Below are 17140 nucleotides of genomic sequence, written 5' to 3' on the forward strand. Positions count from 1 at the left end.
GCCAACAAATAAAAAAACTTCTTATCTTTCTTTTATATTGATCAATAGGACTACACATAACCAACCGTTACCAAAAACATAACGTCCAACATTACCAAAAAGCCCAACATATTATTCATCTTCATTAACTCATAATCTAACACCTCTAATTAATTCACTCTCCTCTGTTCCTTCTAAGTCTCGCGTGTCAAAACCCAGGCGTCAAGCGCTCCAAGGATCCACGCAATCACGCATCTTCCTCATAAACCATTCTTTTCCCAAACTTACAAAGGTTAGGCTAAAGAAGAGAAGGAATTGGGGGATTAGGGTTTCGGTTTCAAGTTTCAGGGAACGATTAACTAAGAAGAGAAGATGATCGAGGTGGTTCTAAACGATCGATTGGGGAAGAAGGTTCGCGTGAAATGCAACGATGACGACACCATCGGAGACCTGAAGAAGCTGGTTGCAGCTCAGACAGGAACGAGGGCCGACAAGATTCGCATCCAGAAGTGGTACACCATCTACAAGGATCATATCACCCTCAAAGATTACGAGATCCACGACGGCATGGGCCTCGAGCTCTACTACAACTAAAATCCCTCTTCAAAGGTCTCTTCTTTCTTCTCTATATTGTTTATTTTAGGGTTCCTCATGATTTTGCGTTTATTTAACAATTGACTTGTTGGAATTTATCTTTGCTGAACATTGTGGATTCATAATTTTGTTCATCACTAGTAAAGGTTATTTCTTTAAGGAATTGCACAATTTATGCGCTCATGTTATTGTTTTTGTGCATGCTGCTTCCTTAAGACTGATCTTATGCTGTTGTTTGTTTCAGGTGCTATTAATGGCGTAAGATAGTATGTGCTGAGAACTGGATAAATGTGTCCAATGTAATTTTTGACTTGTAAAAGAAAAGACTCCTTTGATTGGAATAATGCCCATACCCAATGATATTGGGTTTAATTTGCTGTTGGAACAATCTGTTGTAATTTAACGTGTTTTTGGTCATGAATATGGAATAATTTTTAGGTATCTTTTAAATATTATTCTTTATTTAGTTTTTAAAAAAATAAAAAAATAATAATGTTTTATTTTTTAAATAATCAGTATATAAAAATAGATATTTAAATTAATTAAATAATAATAAATTTTTAAAAAAATTGATCAATGACTAAATTTAAAAAGATAAGTAGTATTTTTGTTCTAGAACTATCATTGCTTTTAAATTTTGTGCGTTTGGGTTAACGTTTCATTTAACAAAAGTACGTTTTTTTGTATTTTTAAGATTGTCAGATTTGTGGTGTTTAATTTTATTTTTTTGTTGATACCACAAATCCCAAGGTTAGATTTGTGGTTTATAGATTTGTTTATCCGTTAAAAAAAAGTCTTTAGTCCATATAAATTTGAGGCTCAGATTTTTCTATTATCTCAAATCAGATCATAAGTTTTGTTTCAAAACAAAACTGAGCCTCTGATTTATAAATTTTAATTAAAAAAAATTGATCTCTATATCTATAAAAAACACACCATTTTTTCATAATTAAACATAACACATTTTAAATTTTCATAACTAAAAAAATTAGCCCTTTTTGTTTGGCTTTTTCTTTTTTCTTTTTCATCCCCGTTTAGTATCCTCCAATCGGACGGATATTGATATTTTTTACCTTGTTCACTAAAAACACATTTAAACTAATGAATTATTTATATGGAATCCGTTAATATGAATACGTATTGAAATATGTATAATACAATATGACTAATGTAGTTGATTTGTTCAATACGTATAATACAATATGGCCAATGTAGTTGATTTTTAGTGTGCCTTGCAATATTTTTGTTGAAACGAAATGGTATTTTTACAATGTACAAAACGAATTGTGATAATGGTAGAGTTCTTCAATATAATCAACTGGTGTAAAAACAAAAATTATTCTTTAGATCTTTGAAAACTCATTTATCCAGCTAGCTTCATTTATTATTATTATTATTATTATTATTATTATTATTATTATTATTATTATTGTTGTTGTTGTTGTTGTTTGTTTTTTACTTGAGTATACATATTTTTTAATTAAATTTATATAATACAAATTTTTTTATTATTATATTTATATTTAATATTATAATTTTGTTTTACACGTAATAAAATTTATTTAAATTTTAATATTATATACATAATATATATTTTTAATATTATTTTTTTCTAAGATTCTTATATATTCTTTTTTAAAATTCAATAAGGCAACTGTCCCCACATACATACATATTTAATATTATTCTCCAAATATTTATCATTAATTCTTTGATATTACTATGATAGGTTTGAGAATGTTTTTTTATATTTACATTTAAAAATAAAAAATCTTATTAATTATTATTATTATTTTTTTTTTTTGCTTCATGCTGGATATCAATTATACATTATGCTTTCCTTTGAAATAAAACAACGGTGAGAGACTTGTCTAATTCACTCTAATTCCGTTAAGTAGCATAACAAGACAGAATCTCATTACATTATAAATATTTGGGTAAGGCTAACTTAGGATGGACAGGGCGAGGACGAGGGCGGAGCGGGGGATGCCTCCCTGCTCTCTATCCGCATCCCCAGATTTGCTTTCTGTTTTTGTCTTTATTTTCTACCGTAGAAGAATATTGCTATCCATCTCTATTCTCCACAGAGTCCTATCCTCTGCAAGAATCCCATTCTCCATCTATCTGATATTTCTAACTAATTATTAATTTTCATATGAATAGAGCTGCAAGTATCTTATACAAAAACAACAAGATTTTATACAAAAAGTCTAAACGACAAGATAGTGACTTCGTTCGAAATGAGGCAGTGGGGGGACGCAACGATGAGTCAGAGGACAAAGCAATGGACGAGGTGGGAGACGCGTGAATAGAGAGGAGAATGGACACGACGACAGAGTTACGAAAAAGAACACCGCAAATAGAGGGCACGACGCAGTGAAGATGATGACACGGTGAGGTGTGACAATGCGGCGAGAAGAGAGAGTGGCGAGGGGTGGTTGTAGAGAGGTTGGATATGAAGTATGGACAGCATTATGGATCTTTGAATTGAAGAAGGGTTATGCAAATGATGATTAGAATAATTCAACTATTAAGGACAATTCAATAAATTTATGAATTTTGGGGATTAATGGGGACGGGATGGGGATCCCCGCTTGGGTCCCCACGCTTGCCTCGGGGGAATTGTGTCCCCCGTCCCCGTCCTCCAATCCCATCCCCGCGAAAAAAATTCTCCACAGTCGAATCCCCATTCGGAGCAGTCTTCGTAGGGATCCCCGCGTCTCGGGAAATTTTGCCATCCCTAGGCTAACTAAACCAGCTTTTCGAAGAGCATGCCATGCATCCTACCATTTATGAGTACTTGTTTCCCGTGTCATCAGGCTTTTAACCATAAAAAATATCTGTATCAACTTGTTTCTTGTAAGTAATTTTTTTTATATTTCTGACTCTTTTGGGTTTTTATATTTTGTCATGGTCTAAACGAACAAGCTGACACAGACCGAGATAGAACGACTATTACGCCAGCGAAGTACTCAGCCGGAACTTGATGGAATTCCTCCATTACTCCATAGTTGCGGATCTAATGTCTTTAAACATCTCCACCCTTTCCTAACTAGCAGCTCATTTTCAATGTGATGGTGCTCCTCCATTATATTGATGCCAACCCAAAGTCTTTAACATCTTCCTTCATCAACCCTTGCCGTCATGTATTCTCTCATTCTGTGTGAAACAACACGGCTCCTTCGATTCATCTCTACCTCGGCCTCTTTTGTTAAAGATGGCATCCCATCTTCAAGACTAAAGGACTATAGTGGCAACATTCTTCAAATAAGTTTGATAAAGCTTCTTTTCATATTGAATTGCTAATTGTGGATGTTGGAAGTGATAAAATTTTAGCAATTGTATGAACATGATTCTTTTGAGTTTGGTATATGAATTTTCAATTCATTTTTTATGCATTATTTATTTCAATTCCAAAATCTAACTGCTTTCTTTTAGATAGACACATTGCTTTTAATATATATATATATATATATATATATATATATATATATATATATATTATATTTTGGATTTTAATCTAATATCTAAAACTTGAAAAAAAAATTAAAATTTATAAAAAAATAATTAATTTTATTAATAGATTATTTTTTTAAATTTAGACCATTCATATAAAATATAATAAATAAAAAATTAAAATTTAACAAATTAATAAAAAGTGTAACACTCCATAAGAAACGTTATGAGCCTTATTTTTAGTTTAAATCAACAAAAGAAAGTTAGATTGAATCTTCACCTTTTATATTTTTAAATTAAATATGAATGGTTAAAAAAATAGAGTAAAATATTTCATTCAAGTACAAAGGAATATGTGATAAGTTTTCTATACTATTATATATATGAGTTATTTGTATAATGTGTACAATGAGTTATATGAGTTACAAAATGAACCTTACCCATAATATTCAGAATGATTTTGGGCTTCACCAAGAATCGAATTATTGATTTCTCGGATCTAAAGATTTAATACCATGTCATGATACTACTCATCCCAGAAGCTTACTCTAATGGAAAAAAATAGCACTAATTGTTATATCTCTAATACTCTCTAAACTTTCATTATTCATATTATACAAATATTTCATTGACTCTTCATATTTTTTCCGTATAGAAATCCAAATCACACTACTGTTTCTTTAAATAATAAATTTCGTTACCTCCATGTTAGTCACGTGACGTTGAAAAGGGAGAGGGAATTTTTCACATTTTTTAAAAGTTTTGTTGGATTTCTATCAAAAGTGTTTTTTTTTTTATAACTTATTAAAAAGAATGTTTGTTTACATTTTTTTTAATTTCCTAAAATTTAATAATTATTAGCCACCAACCCCCCTTCAGTCCTCACCTACCCCCAAACACATACACACACGCTTAGCCACCCTCACCCTCCATTCTTGATTCCTCTCTCTCAATAACTTCCCCATATTCCCTCACTCACACACCACAATCATAAAAAATTTCGAGTAAAATTCTTTTTGGATTTCTAGTTTTTTATAGTTTAAACAATACACATATTAATGATTGAAAAATAATAATTTATTCGTTATCTTTTCTTTTTATTAGACGTATGAATTTCTGTGTGAGAATTTTTGACAAAAAATAATTATGACAAAAAATACCTGTGACATAATTTGTGATCTGCTTTCATCAGTTTTACATTAATAATGACTATTTATTTGTGACTATTTAACTCTTACATAATTATTAAAAAAAATACTTAAATTAGATGGTTATCATCTCTCTATAATATTATTTTAATGATTATATAGACAATAAATAATTTTAATCAAATAATTATTATCTATGTAAAACAGATAAATGTCAGATAATATAAATTAATATTATATATAAATATTTTTTTTATTTTTTTTTAAATTTCCATAAAAAAACTCATACATCTAACATAAAAAATAAAAAATAAATTATTATTTTTTAATCATTAAAGTATAAATTATCTAAATTAAAAAAAATCAAGGCCCGAAGAAGGGTTTTACTAAAAATTTTATCCATTGCATTAATATTATGTGTCACTTATTAATGTTTTTAAATTCACATCACCAATCCAACCGTAGTTTTTCTCCTTAATAAATTTATCAAAAATATTATTCGTACACTAATTAATATATATAGTTTAATTTATTTTTAATATATATTTATATTTTAACATATATTTTATATTAATTAGACTAATTTTAATAGTTGATTTTAATATACACATATCATAATCATAAATTTATAGTTAATAGTGTATTAATAGACATTAATATATTAAATATCTTTCATTATATATACATTTATAAAAATTAAATTTTATTATTTCTATCATTTAGATTTTAATTTTTTAGTTAAAAGATTATATTATAATTATTATTATTTTAATATTTAATATTTAACGTAATATTTTTCCTTTAGCTCAACTCTGATACCAGTTTTTTCATAAACAGTAATAAAAAATAAGTTAATAAACATGTCACTAGCAAAATATAAAGAGAAAAAATAAATAAAATAAATCACTACTCCAAGTCTCTAACCTCCTATAAATCCCACTCAACCCACCCGCACTCTACTACACCAAACCGAAACATCAAACTCCCATAAAATTACCATTTTGCCACTGACATTCACAATCAACATGGACCTCCTTTTCTTAGAGAAGGTCCTCTTGGCACTCTTCCTCGCCGCCGTCGTCTCCATCGCCGTCTCCAAACTCCGAGGGAGGAAATTCAAGCTCCCGCCGGGACCACTCCCGGTACCGATCTTCGGCAACTGGCTGCAAGTCGGCGACGATCTGAACCACCGGAACCTGACGGAACTGGCGAAGAAATTCGGCGACATCTTCCTCCTCCGCATGGGGCAGCGAAACCTGGTGGTGGTTTCGTCGCCGGAGCTGGCGAAAGAGGTTCTACACACACAAGGCGTTGAATTCGGGTCACGAACCCGAAATGTTGTGTTCGACATCTTCACCGGTAAAGGCCAAGACATGGTCTTCACCGTCTACGGTGAACATTGGCGCAAGATGCGCCGAATCATGACCGTACCATTCTTCACCAATAAGGTTAGATGTTATAACAGATTTACGTTACTGAAATTACTTGAGTTATATGATTTTTACGTTAATCTTCTTTGTTATTAAACAAGAGTAATTAATCCGAAATTAAATGTATATAAGAACATTTTTGTTTTAAAAAAGGTGGAGATTCACCTGCGACTTTCAACATATGCGCTGTTTTGGTTATGAAAAACCGAATAAAATAAGACATTAAAAACAAGTGATAAATTAATACAAATTATAAAAATTTATTTTTTTTTAAATTGAAAAAAATATAATAAAAAAATATATAATTATAAAAAATATTAAAAATAATAAAAAATAAAAATTTTTTTGTTAGTCTTTGTATTATTTTTATTTAAATAAACATAAAATATATTAATTTAATATATTTAAATATAATATTTTTATTTATATTTTATTTATTAAATATAATTTTATATTTTTATATCCCGTCTCATTCTATATCTATAAATAAATGCAGTTATAAAATTATTATTTAACAATTTTTAAATAATAATTACACGTGAATTTTTATTTTTAAAAAAATACTATTATTATATAGGGAGTCCAAAACAATATTTTCAATGTTTTCCCCTCAATTCTCACGTTGTTTCTTTTTTTCTTAAATTCTGTGGGACCAATTAATATAGATCTCACGTGCTTTTTCACAAATTTGTTGCAGAAATCGTGTTATTTATACTATTTTCTTTTTGGCTAGTTGACTCGTTTTTAACTTTTTATCATTAAAAGTTTGCGCATTTAATAGTTAATATATTAATAACTATTAAAAAGGTAATAATTGTTCTTAAAACTATTTAAATAATTTATAATAAAAAATTAAAGTTTTGGTATAAATATTTAACCTTAACAAATGTTCAATTAAAAACTTCTATCAAATAATAATTATATCATCTTTTCATATAAAAAATATCTGAAAACCATAAATAATTTTAAATATAATAAATATATAAATATAAATATAACATATATAACATTATAAATTTAAAATTAAATAAAATAATTTTATGTTATCGTTTTGTCTTTTTTTTATTTGATAAGAAAAATTTAAATATTTTTAGAATACTAATATTTTAGTTTTAATTTTTTATCTCGATTAAAAGTTATATATATATAATATTAATTAAAATCAATAATTAAAATTACTAGCACATGAGTATCGATAACATATGAAAAATTTTCTAGATGATAATACAAAAGTTTCATAGTTGTGGTGTTTTCAAAGAGTTAAATTCTTTCTATGAAGATAATAAAAAATTGGATATTTTAATTATTAAAAAAATTAATTTTTAAATAAAATATTAAAAATCTGTGTATTAATATTTTTTAGAAATTAAAATATTTGTTTTTAAAATTTTTAGAGTAAAATCTTGAATTGGAACTGATTTATATATTAGAATAAAATTTTGAATTAATCTGTCTATTAATTTTTAGAAAAAGTATAGATAAACAATGAAAATATTAAACAATGTAAACAATAGATATATCGGATATTCATTTTATTAGTGTACGGATGGTTATTTTAATATTAAAATTTAGAAGGTTAAATTGAAAATGTAATGTATTTTTATTTGATTGGTAGTTGTTCATATTGTTCGATAAAATCATTGTCCCCTAGCATTTCCCTAATTTTTAATGAGACTTTAAAATCGTTGGAACTAATCTAGGCAATTACTCATAATTTGGACAACACTTTTTATTTTATAACGAACAGGTGGTGCAGCAGTACCGTTATGGATGGGAGGATGAGGCGGCAAAAGTGGTGGAGGATGTTAAGAACAACCCGGAAGCGGCGACAAGCGGGACGGTTCTGCGGCGGAGGCTGCAGCTGATGATGTACAACAATATGTTCAGGATAATGTTCGACAGAAGGTTCGAGAGCGAGAAGGATCCAGTGTTCCAGAAGCTTCGGCTGCTGAACGGAGAAAGGAGTAGGTTGGCTCAGAGCTTTGAGTATAACTACGGTGACTTCATTCCCATTTTGAGGCCATTATTGAGAGGGTACTTGAAAATATGCAAGGAGGTTAAGGACACTAGGTTGAAGCTCTTCAAGGACCATTTCGTTGAGGAGAGAAAGTATGTGTCCTATTTCGTAATTTCCCTTTCTCTTTCATATCCATAATGCACTTTATAAAGTGAAAACTTAAGTGCAGTCAATCTCACGTAAAATTGATTGTTGAGTTAAATAATTTGATTAATTTGACTAAATTTTTATTTAACAGTTGTTAATTATCAATTTTACATAAAGTTGATTCTACATGAACTTTCACCATAAAATATAAACCTAAATCTAAATTAAATAAGACAATTTTGAGTTATTATTTTTTTATTATTAAATATCAACAATAAATAGGTGTTTTTTGCCATAAAATTCAAGATCTTACTTAAAATTATTACTCGGGGATTTTTTTAGTTCACTGTAAAATGTATTAGTGTTAAAAATTTATATAATTATTTTCACACTCTTGTTATCATTTTGGTTGATTTATCATAATTTTTTAATCAATGAAACTTAATTATAGTGATTTCTTAAATAAAATTAAAAGTAAATTAGTCCTTATTATTTCATTTTTTTTATGTTTAGAAGAATGTTAGAAGATGGATCAATATTTCTTCTTTATATTTGACTTATATATATTTGAGTCAATATTAATAAATTTTTCTATTTTTTCAACTAAAAGTGCTAATTCTATAGTATTCTTTCTAAATATTATTTTAGGTAATGAAATTGTTATAATTATTTCTATTATTTTATTTAAGTAGAATTTTACTATTTAGATTATCATAATTATTGTGGAATTTTAATTATGCTTTTCTTTTCCTTTTAATTTACTACATGTGCATGTCAATGATGAGTAATAATGTTTTTAGTACTAGGATTCAAAAAGTGCTGTGGATTATTATTTATTATGATTTTGGAATTAACAACAGGAAACTAGAGAGCACAAAGAGAACCCACAACGAAGGCCTAAAGTGCGCAATGGATCACATTTTGGATGCACAGAAAAAAGGCGAAATCAATGAGGACAACGTTCTTTACATTGTTGAGAATATTAACGTTGCTGGTAATAATAATCAACTTTCCTTTTTCTTTTTTTAATTTTTGCAAATTATTATGTTAAGTGTACACTAAAATCAATTATCAAAATTAATTATTAATATAAAATATATATTAAAATATAAATATACATTAAAAATAAATTAATTTATACATGTATTTATATACAAATATTTTAGTAACAAATTTTAGTATACGAATAATACATATATATATATATATATATATATATATATATATATATATATATATATAATTCATACCAATGCCTTTTTCTTACCTACCTAATCACGTTTATATAAAGTTAATCAGAACGGTAGGTAAAATGATCAGAACAATAATTATTAGGAGTGTTTTGTTTTCTGTATCTAAGATTTAAACATGTAATGAACAAGGTTTTTGGGATGCACATGCATGTGACCATGGTAATTTTTTTTGGTCCCACTTGACCATATTAGCACGTTCGGGAATAATTTTATTTTAATATTAAGCTTTGAATTTAATTTTTAATATATTTAATTTAGAAGAAAAATTATTACAAATATCTAATTATAGTATTTTTTAGAGAATGTATTGATAAAAAAAACTTATCTTTCAGGCTAACCTACAATTCATTGAAATTTTTTTTTCTTGTTGTACAATTATTTGAAAAAGCAACTCTGACTTCAAATATTGGTGACCATATATATACTATAAAACTATGAAAGTGATCATTTAGTTGGTCTACCTACCTCCACCATAGTGGAAAAATATTTTCTATTTTTGTTTGTGATTATTATTATTTTTTTTTGTTCATTTAGCATTCTCATCACTACCAACCCCCTAGTGCACATTAAAACAAATGTCCAACATTTTTTAAAAGCAATTAATTATGGTGTATATGTTTCATTTTTTTGGGTGGAGTTAGGGGTGAACGCGGATCGGATATGGCTAAAATTTTGATCCGATTCGCACTAAAATTATTGGATCGGATCGGATTCAATATCCGCAATTTTTTTAGTTTGGATCCAATCCGATTCACACATTTGCAGATCGGATCGGATATCAGATATCGGATATATCCGCAAAATACAAAAATATTTTTAAAAGCTTATTTTTATTAAAAAATATCAATAAAATTTATTTTTTCTATTTTTTTTAAATATGTTTACTCTTAAAATAATATTAAACATACTTTTCTTAAATAATAAATTAAAATAATATAACATATATGATAATTATTAGTTGAAATAAAACATAAAAAGAATATTTACTTATTTATTTCTTTATTTTTGCGGATATGCGGATACCAACACAAAATCCGCAATTCGATCCGATTAGTGTGCGGATCTGATCCGATAGCCTTGCAAATCGGATCCATATTCGCAATATTCGAATCGAATTCGAATAAACACCGTGAATATGCAGATCGGATCCGATCCATAAATACCCCTAAATGGGGTGGTAGCTAGGTTTTGATCTATAATTAGAGTTAATCTTAGGGTTTGATTAGAATACACGTGATGTTTTGGGACTAATGTATAAAACTAAAGAATTTAGGGAGCTAATTTTGAAATTTAAGGATCTAGATGTAGTAGTAGTAGTAGTAATAATGAAAGTTGAGTTGATATTCAAATATATTTATTTTTATATAAAGTTAATAATTAAAAATTATTAAATAATCAACTTTTTATAAAAACAATGCATGAGTTTCCACCGACAATATAATTTGGGATACACAATTGGGCATTTTAGTATTTGTTTGTATGTTATTTGGTGCAATTGTTGGTCATATTTTGCAATGCATTGTTGTGATGTTGATTGTGATCACTTGTATTTATGCCATTTTTATTAATGAAATTCAATTCTTATATATTTCTAACTAAAAACTTTTTTTTTTTTTGGTTTTGAAACAGCAATAGAGACAACACTATGGTCAATTGAGTGGGGAATAGCTGAGCTAGTGAACCACCCAGAAATCCAAAAGAAAGTAAGAGATGAAATTGATAGAGTTTTAGGAGCAGGACACCAAATAACTGAGCCAGACACACACAAACTCCCATACCTTCAAGCAGTGATCAAGGAAACACTAAGGCTAAGAATGGCAATTCCACTCCTTGTTCCACACATGAACCTCCATGATGCAAAGCTTGGTGGCTATGATATCCCTGCTGAGAGCAAGATCTTGGTCAATGCATGGTGGCTTGCTAACAACCCTGCTAAGTGGAACAACCCTCAAGAGTTTAGGCCTGAGAGGTTCTTGGAAGAAGAGTCCAAGGTTGAAGCTAACGGAAATGATTTCAGGTAATTTTTTCTACTACCTATAACCCTAAATTACCATCTTACCATCTCATATCAATACTAGTATATATTTTAGAAAGAGTTTTAAGTGTACCGAGAATACCGGTGTTCTAATTATTTTAACCGTTGATCTAAATTTTAAAAAATATATATAATATAGAAAGAGTTTCAAGTGTATCGAAAACATCAGTGTTTCAGTTGTTTTAACTGTTGATCTGAATTATAAAAAATATATAATATATATTAATTAAAATCAACGGTTAAAACAAATGCAATACCGGTATTCTCGGTATACTTGAAATTTTTCTTATAATATATATTAATTAAAATCAACGATTAAAACAATTGGAACACCGGTATTTCCGGTTCACTTAAAATTTTTTCTATATTTTAATGCTGCATTTATATTTGTTAGGATTTAATTTGTTTCAATGTTTTACTCAATTGTTTATACTCTATTTTTTTATACCACTACAAGTTTTTTTCTTTAAATAATATTTCAAATAAGTTCTTTAAGAAACTTTTAGTCAAATTAGTAATTTAGTTCCAATCCAATAGTTAAGCAAATGAGTAAATATCTTTTTTGATTACTGATTATTTATCTAAAGGACAAAACGCTCGTTTATTATTTAAAAATCTCTAAACGGTCTCCAACAATAAAAAAAATTAGTATAAGTAGATCTTATTACGAGTCTAAATGACTCTTAACACATCAGTAGATTATTATTTACAGAGACTATTTAGATAAATTATTTTAATAATTAGAGACAGAATAAGAATTTTTGAATTACAACAAACAAAATAATTAGAGATAAAAAATAATATTTATTCTAAACAAATTAATCTCTACATCAAATTCTCCGTCACATATAAGATCTAGTTCAAAAATCATAAATTTTTTTAGAAAAAAAGGAGACCTTATTAGTTTATAAGTCAATAATGATTTGACTAAACTTCTGTCGCACTACAAATTTTTGGTTTAATTACTCCATTGGTCTCTATAGTTTCGCAAAATTTTCAATTAGATTCTTATACTTTTTTTTCTTTTAATAGAGTCCTTGCACCAAATTAATTTTTTTAAATTGGGTCCCTACACTTTTTTTTCTTTTATTTAGGTCTTTGTACCAATTTTTATTAGTTGGATCCCTGTAAAATTAAGCCAATTACTACTAAAAAAGACTTAATTAAAAAAAAATTTTTGGTGCAGGACCCAATTAATAAAAAAAAAATATAAAGATCTAATTGAAAATTTCACAAAACTATAGGACCAACATAGTAATTAAAACAAAATGTTTTAATCTTGTGCACGAACTTTCATTTAGGATAAAATAATCATATTTAATTATGTATTGTATTGTATTTAATACTCGTATTTGTGTATATACAAAAATACAGGTACCTACCCTTTGGTGTGGGGAGAAGGAGTTGCCCGGGGATCATTCTTGCATTGCCTATACTTGGCATCACATTGGGACGTTTGGTGCAAAACTTTGAGCTTTTACCTCCACCTGGACAGTCCAAGCTTGACACCACTGAGAAAGGAGGGCAGTTTAGTCTTCACATTCTCAAGCATTCCACCATTGTTGCCAAGCCCAGATCATTTTGATTCCTGTTAGTTTCTTTGTATTCTTTTAATGATCCAACTTATTCATGTATTACACTGATCGGTTTGTTTGAAAAATGGGGATATGTTGTTAATTTGTTATATATAAGGGTGTATTGTTATTCTTTGCACCTCTTATTGTAAATCATGAGCTTCAAATGATGATTTTCCACTTAGGAGTGTTAGAGGGCCATCACTTTTGTTAAATTCTGGCCAGCACTTAATCATAAAAAAAAAATTGAATAATTCTACATCTTTAAATGCAATCTCACACTATTAAAAACATCATTGATGACTAAAAACTACAAAATCTGCTGGCCTCTAGACTTTCTCTTTTCAACTAAAGGTTCTTTTCTACTACAACCCAGCTATAATGGGAATCGAACCTTGGTTCTTGACGTGGCTACTTACAACTACAAGACAAAGCATGTTTGGCACTCATACACTGTTTGAGCCACAATTTCTACCCATTCTAAATATCTTTGACATTTTGCGTACGATTTTTTTTATGAGTAAATGGTAAAATTAGTTTTTGATAAATTATTCGTTCTTCAAATTATTTATTAAATTTTTTTTAATTAAATTTATCTTTTAAAAATTTTAAATTAGTTATAGTAATCTTTTTCTAATTTTTGTTGTTGATAGTGTCAAAATTTATTAATGTGACACATTAAGTGACACCGTAACACATACTTAAGAATTTTAATTGACTATTAACATAATAAATTCATAAAATTAGATCAAATTAAAATTTAAATGAGAAGAGAACTTGAGGCATTAAAATTTCTCAATTCAGGATTAATTTGATCTAATTTTATAAATAAATCATGTTATTGTCAATTAAAACTATTAGGTGTGTATTATAATGTTACTTAACGTACCATATTAACAAATTCTGACGTTGTTAACGATGAAAGTAACTAAAGGACTAACATGACCAATTTAAAATATTTAAAGAACGAATTTAATTAAAAAAAATTTTGAATACCAATTTAGAGAATAAATAATAATTTGACCATTTACTATTCATTTAAAAAAAATGTTAAAAAATATTAATAACTAAAAATATTAAATTTTGATGTCTTCTAGTATATTTTTTTTAAATACAGACCAATTCGTGTGTACTACATTGGTATTGATGTCTCATTTTGCAAGAGGAAATAGTTTTAGAACTGCCCAACTTCCAAGCACAAAAGATACGTTAGACCAGCCCAATTCGTGATTGTCGTTTGAGAAATGAAACCATTTCACGGGCCTAGTGTGTGAAATGGCCCATTTTGTGTGTGATAACTGATCCCTCATGCGAAATGGGTGATGTCCATTTTTAGCCACCTTTCAGCCCATGCATATGTCAAGAATAAATATACTTTTTATTTATTTTTATTAAAAGAAAAACGATCTAGTGTTATAACTCGAATTTTTTATTTTTAATATTGGGCCTAGGTTGGTATAATCTACTGAAATGCCTAAAAATATGTGTTTAACGCCGTTGTGGGGGATCACTGACTGCTACAGAAAACGTCATCGCCGTTTTCTCAACCTTGTCACTTTCATCTTCAACAAAACGTCGGTGACGTTTTGTATGTGCATAATTAACACGTGGATGAAAAGTTCTCCCTCATTCCGGCGTGAAAATTTTTAACTTTAGTAATCCATTCTCTTTTCTATTTTTTCCATCTTCTCTTCTCAGTTCCACTACAAAATAGCTAGCTTTCATCCTTATCAAACTTACCCCACCAAAAATAAAGAAACCTACAAAGTAAAATGGCAACATCCATATCAGTCACCATAACTAAACCAAAGTCATTCAGGTAAATAATTTAGTGATTGTTTTTTTTTTTTTTAACTGAAAGTATGAACAAAAATTTTTAAAAAATAGACTAAGATTTTGTATTTTTTTTGTTATTTTACTATTAATTAATAGTAAGTTAATTAATTGTTAGTAGTAGTAGTATCGGCGTTAGTATAGGACTATAGGTGTTAGTTAGTGTTAGGATTAGTTTTAGTAAATTAATTATCGTTAGTGACTTGATTACTGTTAGCGTTAGGTTAGGTTAGTGTTATTTAAAATTTGAAATAGCTATTTTGAAAAACATAATTATTTATGTATTAATAATTGATTATTATTGATATATGTTTGCTCTTTTTTTTTTCTCTAAGAAATTTTTTTACTTTATAATTGATTTATGACTTTATTAATTTAAAAAACAGAATTAAAAAATAATTAGTTAATAATTTTCAGAAATTTTTTTAACTTACGTAAAAATTAGTTTCAGCAATTATTAATTTATATTTTAGTTTTGCTTGAAATATTTAATTAAAGAACAATGTTAGGGAACCAAAACGGTATTAGCAAAAAATCAGCCAAATACTTTTTGGTGAATTCAAAATCTCTACAAGTTAATATATATGGATGTTTTTTCTGCTAAGTATCAGAATGTTTCTTTTTCATACTAAATTGATGTTCTTTTATATATTTTTAAAATTTTTTTGTATTGCAAATGTGAATGTCTCTATTTTTTTAAGAATTTCATATTTTTTTTTAAATTTTATAGCTATTTAATTATTTTTATTAAAATATAACTGAATATTTCTTTTGTTAAGTATTAGGATATTTTTTTTCATATTAAATAAATGTTTTTTTTATATTTCTGTAATTGTGTAGTTTGCAGTCTCTTTAATCATCAAAACGACACCTAATATTTTTGTGGGTATATTGGGTGTGGCCTTCACGAGGAAGCAGTTGGTTTATTTAGAGAGTTGTTAGAGGTGGGCGTGAAGCCGGATAATTTCACTCTTGTTCGGATTTTGTATTCGTGTTCTCAGTTAGGGGACTTGGCCAGTGGACAGTGAATTGATAAGTATATAACTGAGAGTGGTTTCCATAGGAATGTGTTTGTGTTGACTTCTTTGGTTGACATGTATGCCAAGTGCGGGAGCATGGAGAAGGCGCGGCAGGTTTTTGATGGAATGGTTGAGAGGGATATTGTTTGTTGGAGTGCCATGGCTTTTTCGGCTGTCTCCCGCCCTCGAAATCGCTCCCGCCTTAGGGATCGAGCTCAAGTTCAACTCCAACTGCAACGGCGGCTTCGATAACACATCTGATTCACGAAAGGGAAGCGGTTCTTGTCGACGGTGGCGAATCCGACGAGCCAGATGTCGGTAATAGAAGAGGAGTGGGTCGTGGTGGGGAGGCGGAGAGGGCCTGACGGTGAGAGAGAGAGGTCTGTGTGTGTGATTGTTGGAGGTGGGTAGGTTAACGTGAGAGAGAAGATGAAGATTTTTATAGGTTTTAATTAGGTTTACTTAATCAATTTTAAATTTTTTAAATTTTGAATTTAAAAAATTTAAAATTAATTATTAATATAAATTAATGTGATTTTGTTTAGTTTTTGGCGGGTAACCTCTTGGTTCCATATACTTTTTCTTATTAGAAAATAGAATTAATTATATAGTTACGTTACTTTTATTACTATTAATTTTTAGGATAGATTTAATCTTGGTTTTATTTTGGAATGTGTTTTTAATAAAAGAAAATAGAATTATTAAAGATATATTA

At 28.3% G+C, this 17140-nt stretch overlaps 2 protein-coding genes across 2 annotated transcripts; both read left to right on the forward strand.

Annotated features, from left to right (window-relative positions):
- The first annotated feature begins 212 nt into the window (after nt 1–212).
- On the forward strand, nt 213–584 carry LOC112719870 (ubiquitin-like protein 5). Its single transcript, XM_025770594.3, has one exon. It carries the CDS (start codon nt 352–354, stop codon nt 571–573), a length of 222 nt encoding a protein of 73 aa, XP_025626379.1. The 5' UTR covers nt 213–351; the 3' UTR covers nt 574–584.
- Nucleotides 585–6123: 5539 nt separating this feature from the next.
- On the forward strand, nt 6124–13726 carry LOC112719871 (trans-cinnamate 4-monooxygenase). The gene is made up of 5 exons (XM_025770595.2): nt 6124–6625; nt 8355–8716; nt 9572–9705; nt 11594–11981; nt 13374–13726. Exons 1-5 carry the CDS (start codon nt 6203–6205, stop codon nt 13582–13584), a joined length of 1518 nt encoding a protein of 505 aa, XP_025626380.1. The 5' UTR covers nt 6124–6202; the 3' UTR covers nt 13585–13726.
- The last annotated feature ends 3414 nt before the right edge of the window (nt 13727–17140 follow it).

Source organism: Arachis hypogaea, chromosome 11, assembly GCF_003086295.3.
Source record: "Arachis hypogaea cultivar Tifrunner chromosome 11, arahy.Tifrunner.gnm2.J5K5, whole genome shotgun sequence".
Classification (NCBI taxonomy): Eukaryota; Viridiplantae; Streptophyta; class Magnoliopsida; order Fabales; family Fabaceae; genus Arachis; species Arachis hypogaea.

What these genes read in the sequence shown, in the direction of transcription:
- LOC112719871 (XM_025770595.2), top strand. Translation starts at nt 6,203, where the DNA reads ATGGACCTCCTTTTCTTAGAGAAGGTCCTCTTGGCACTCTTCCTCGCC. An exon ending in TACCATTCTTCACCAATAAG is followed by an intron (nt 6,626 to 8,354) that starts GTTAGATGTTAT and finishes TATAACGAACAG; the next exon opens with GTGGTGCAGCAGTACCGTTA. An exon ending in CATTTCGTTGAGGAGAGAAA is followed by an intron (nt 8,717 to 9,571) that starts GTATGTGTCCTA and finishes AATTAACAACAG; the next exon opens with GAAACTAGAGAGCACAAAGA.
- LOC112719870 (XM_025770594.3), top strand. Translation starts at nt 352, where the DNA reads ATGATCGAGGTGGTTCTAAACGATCGATTGGGGAAGAAGGTTCGCGTG.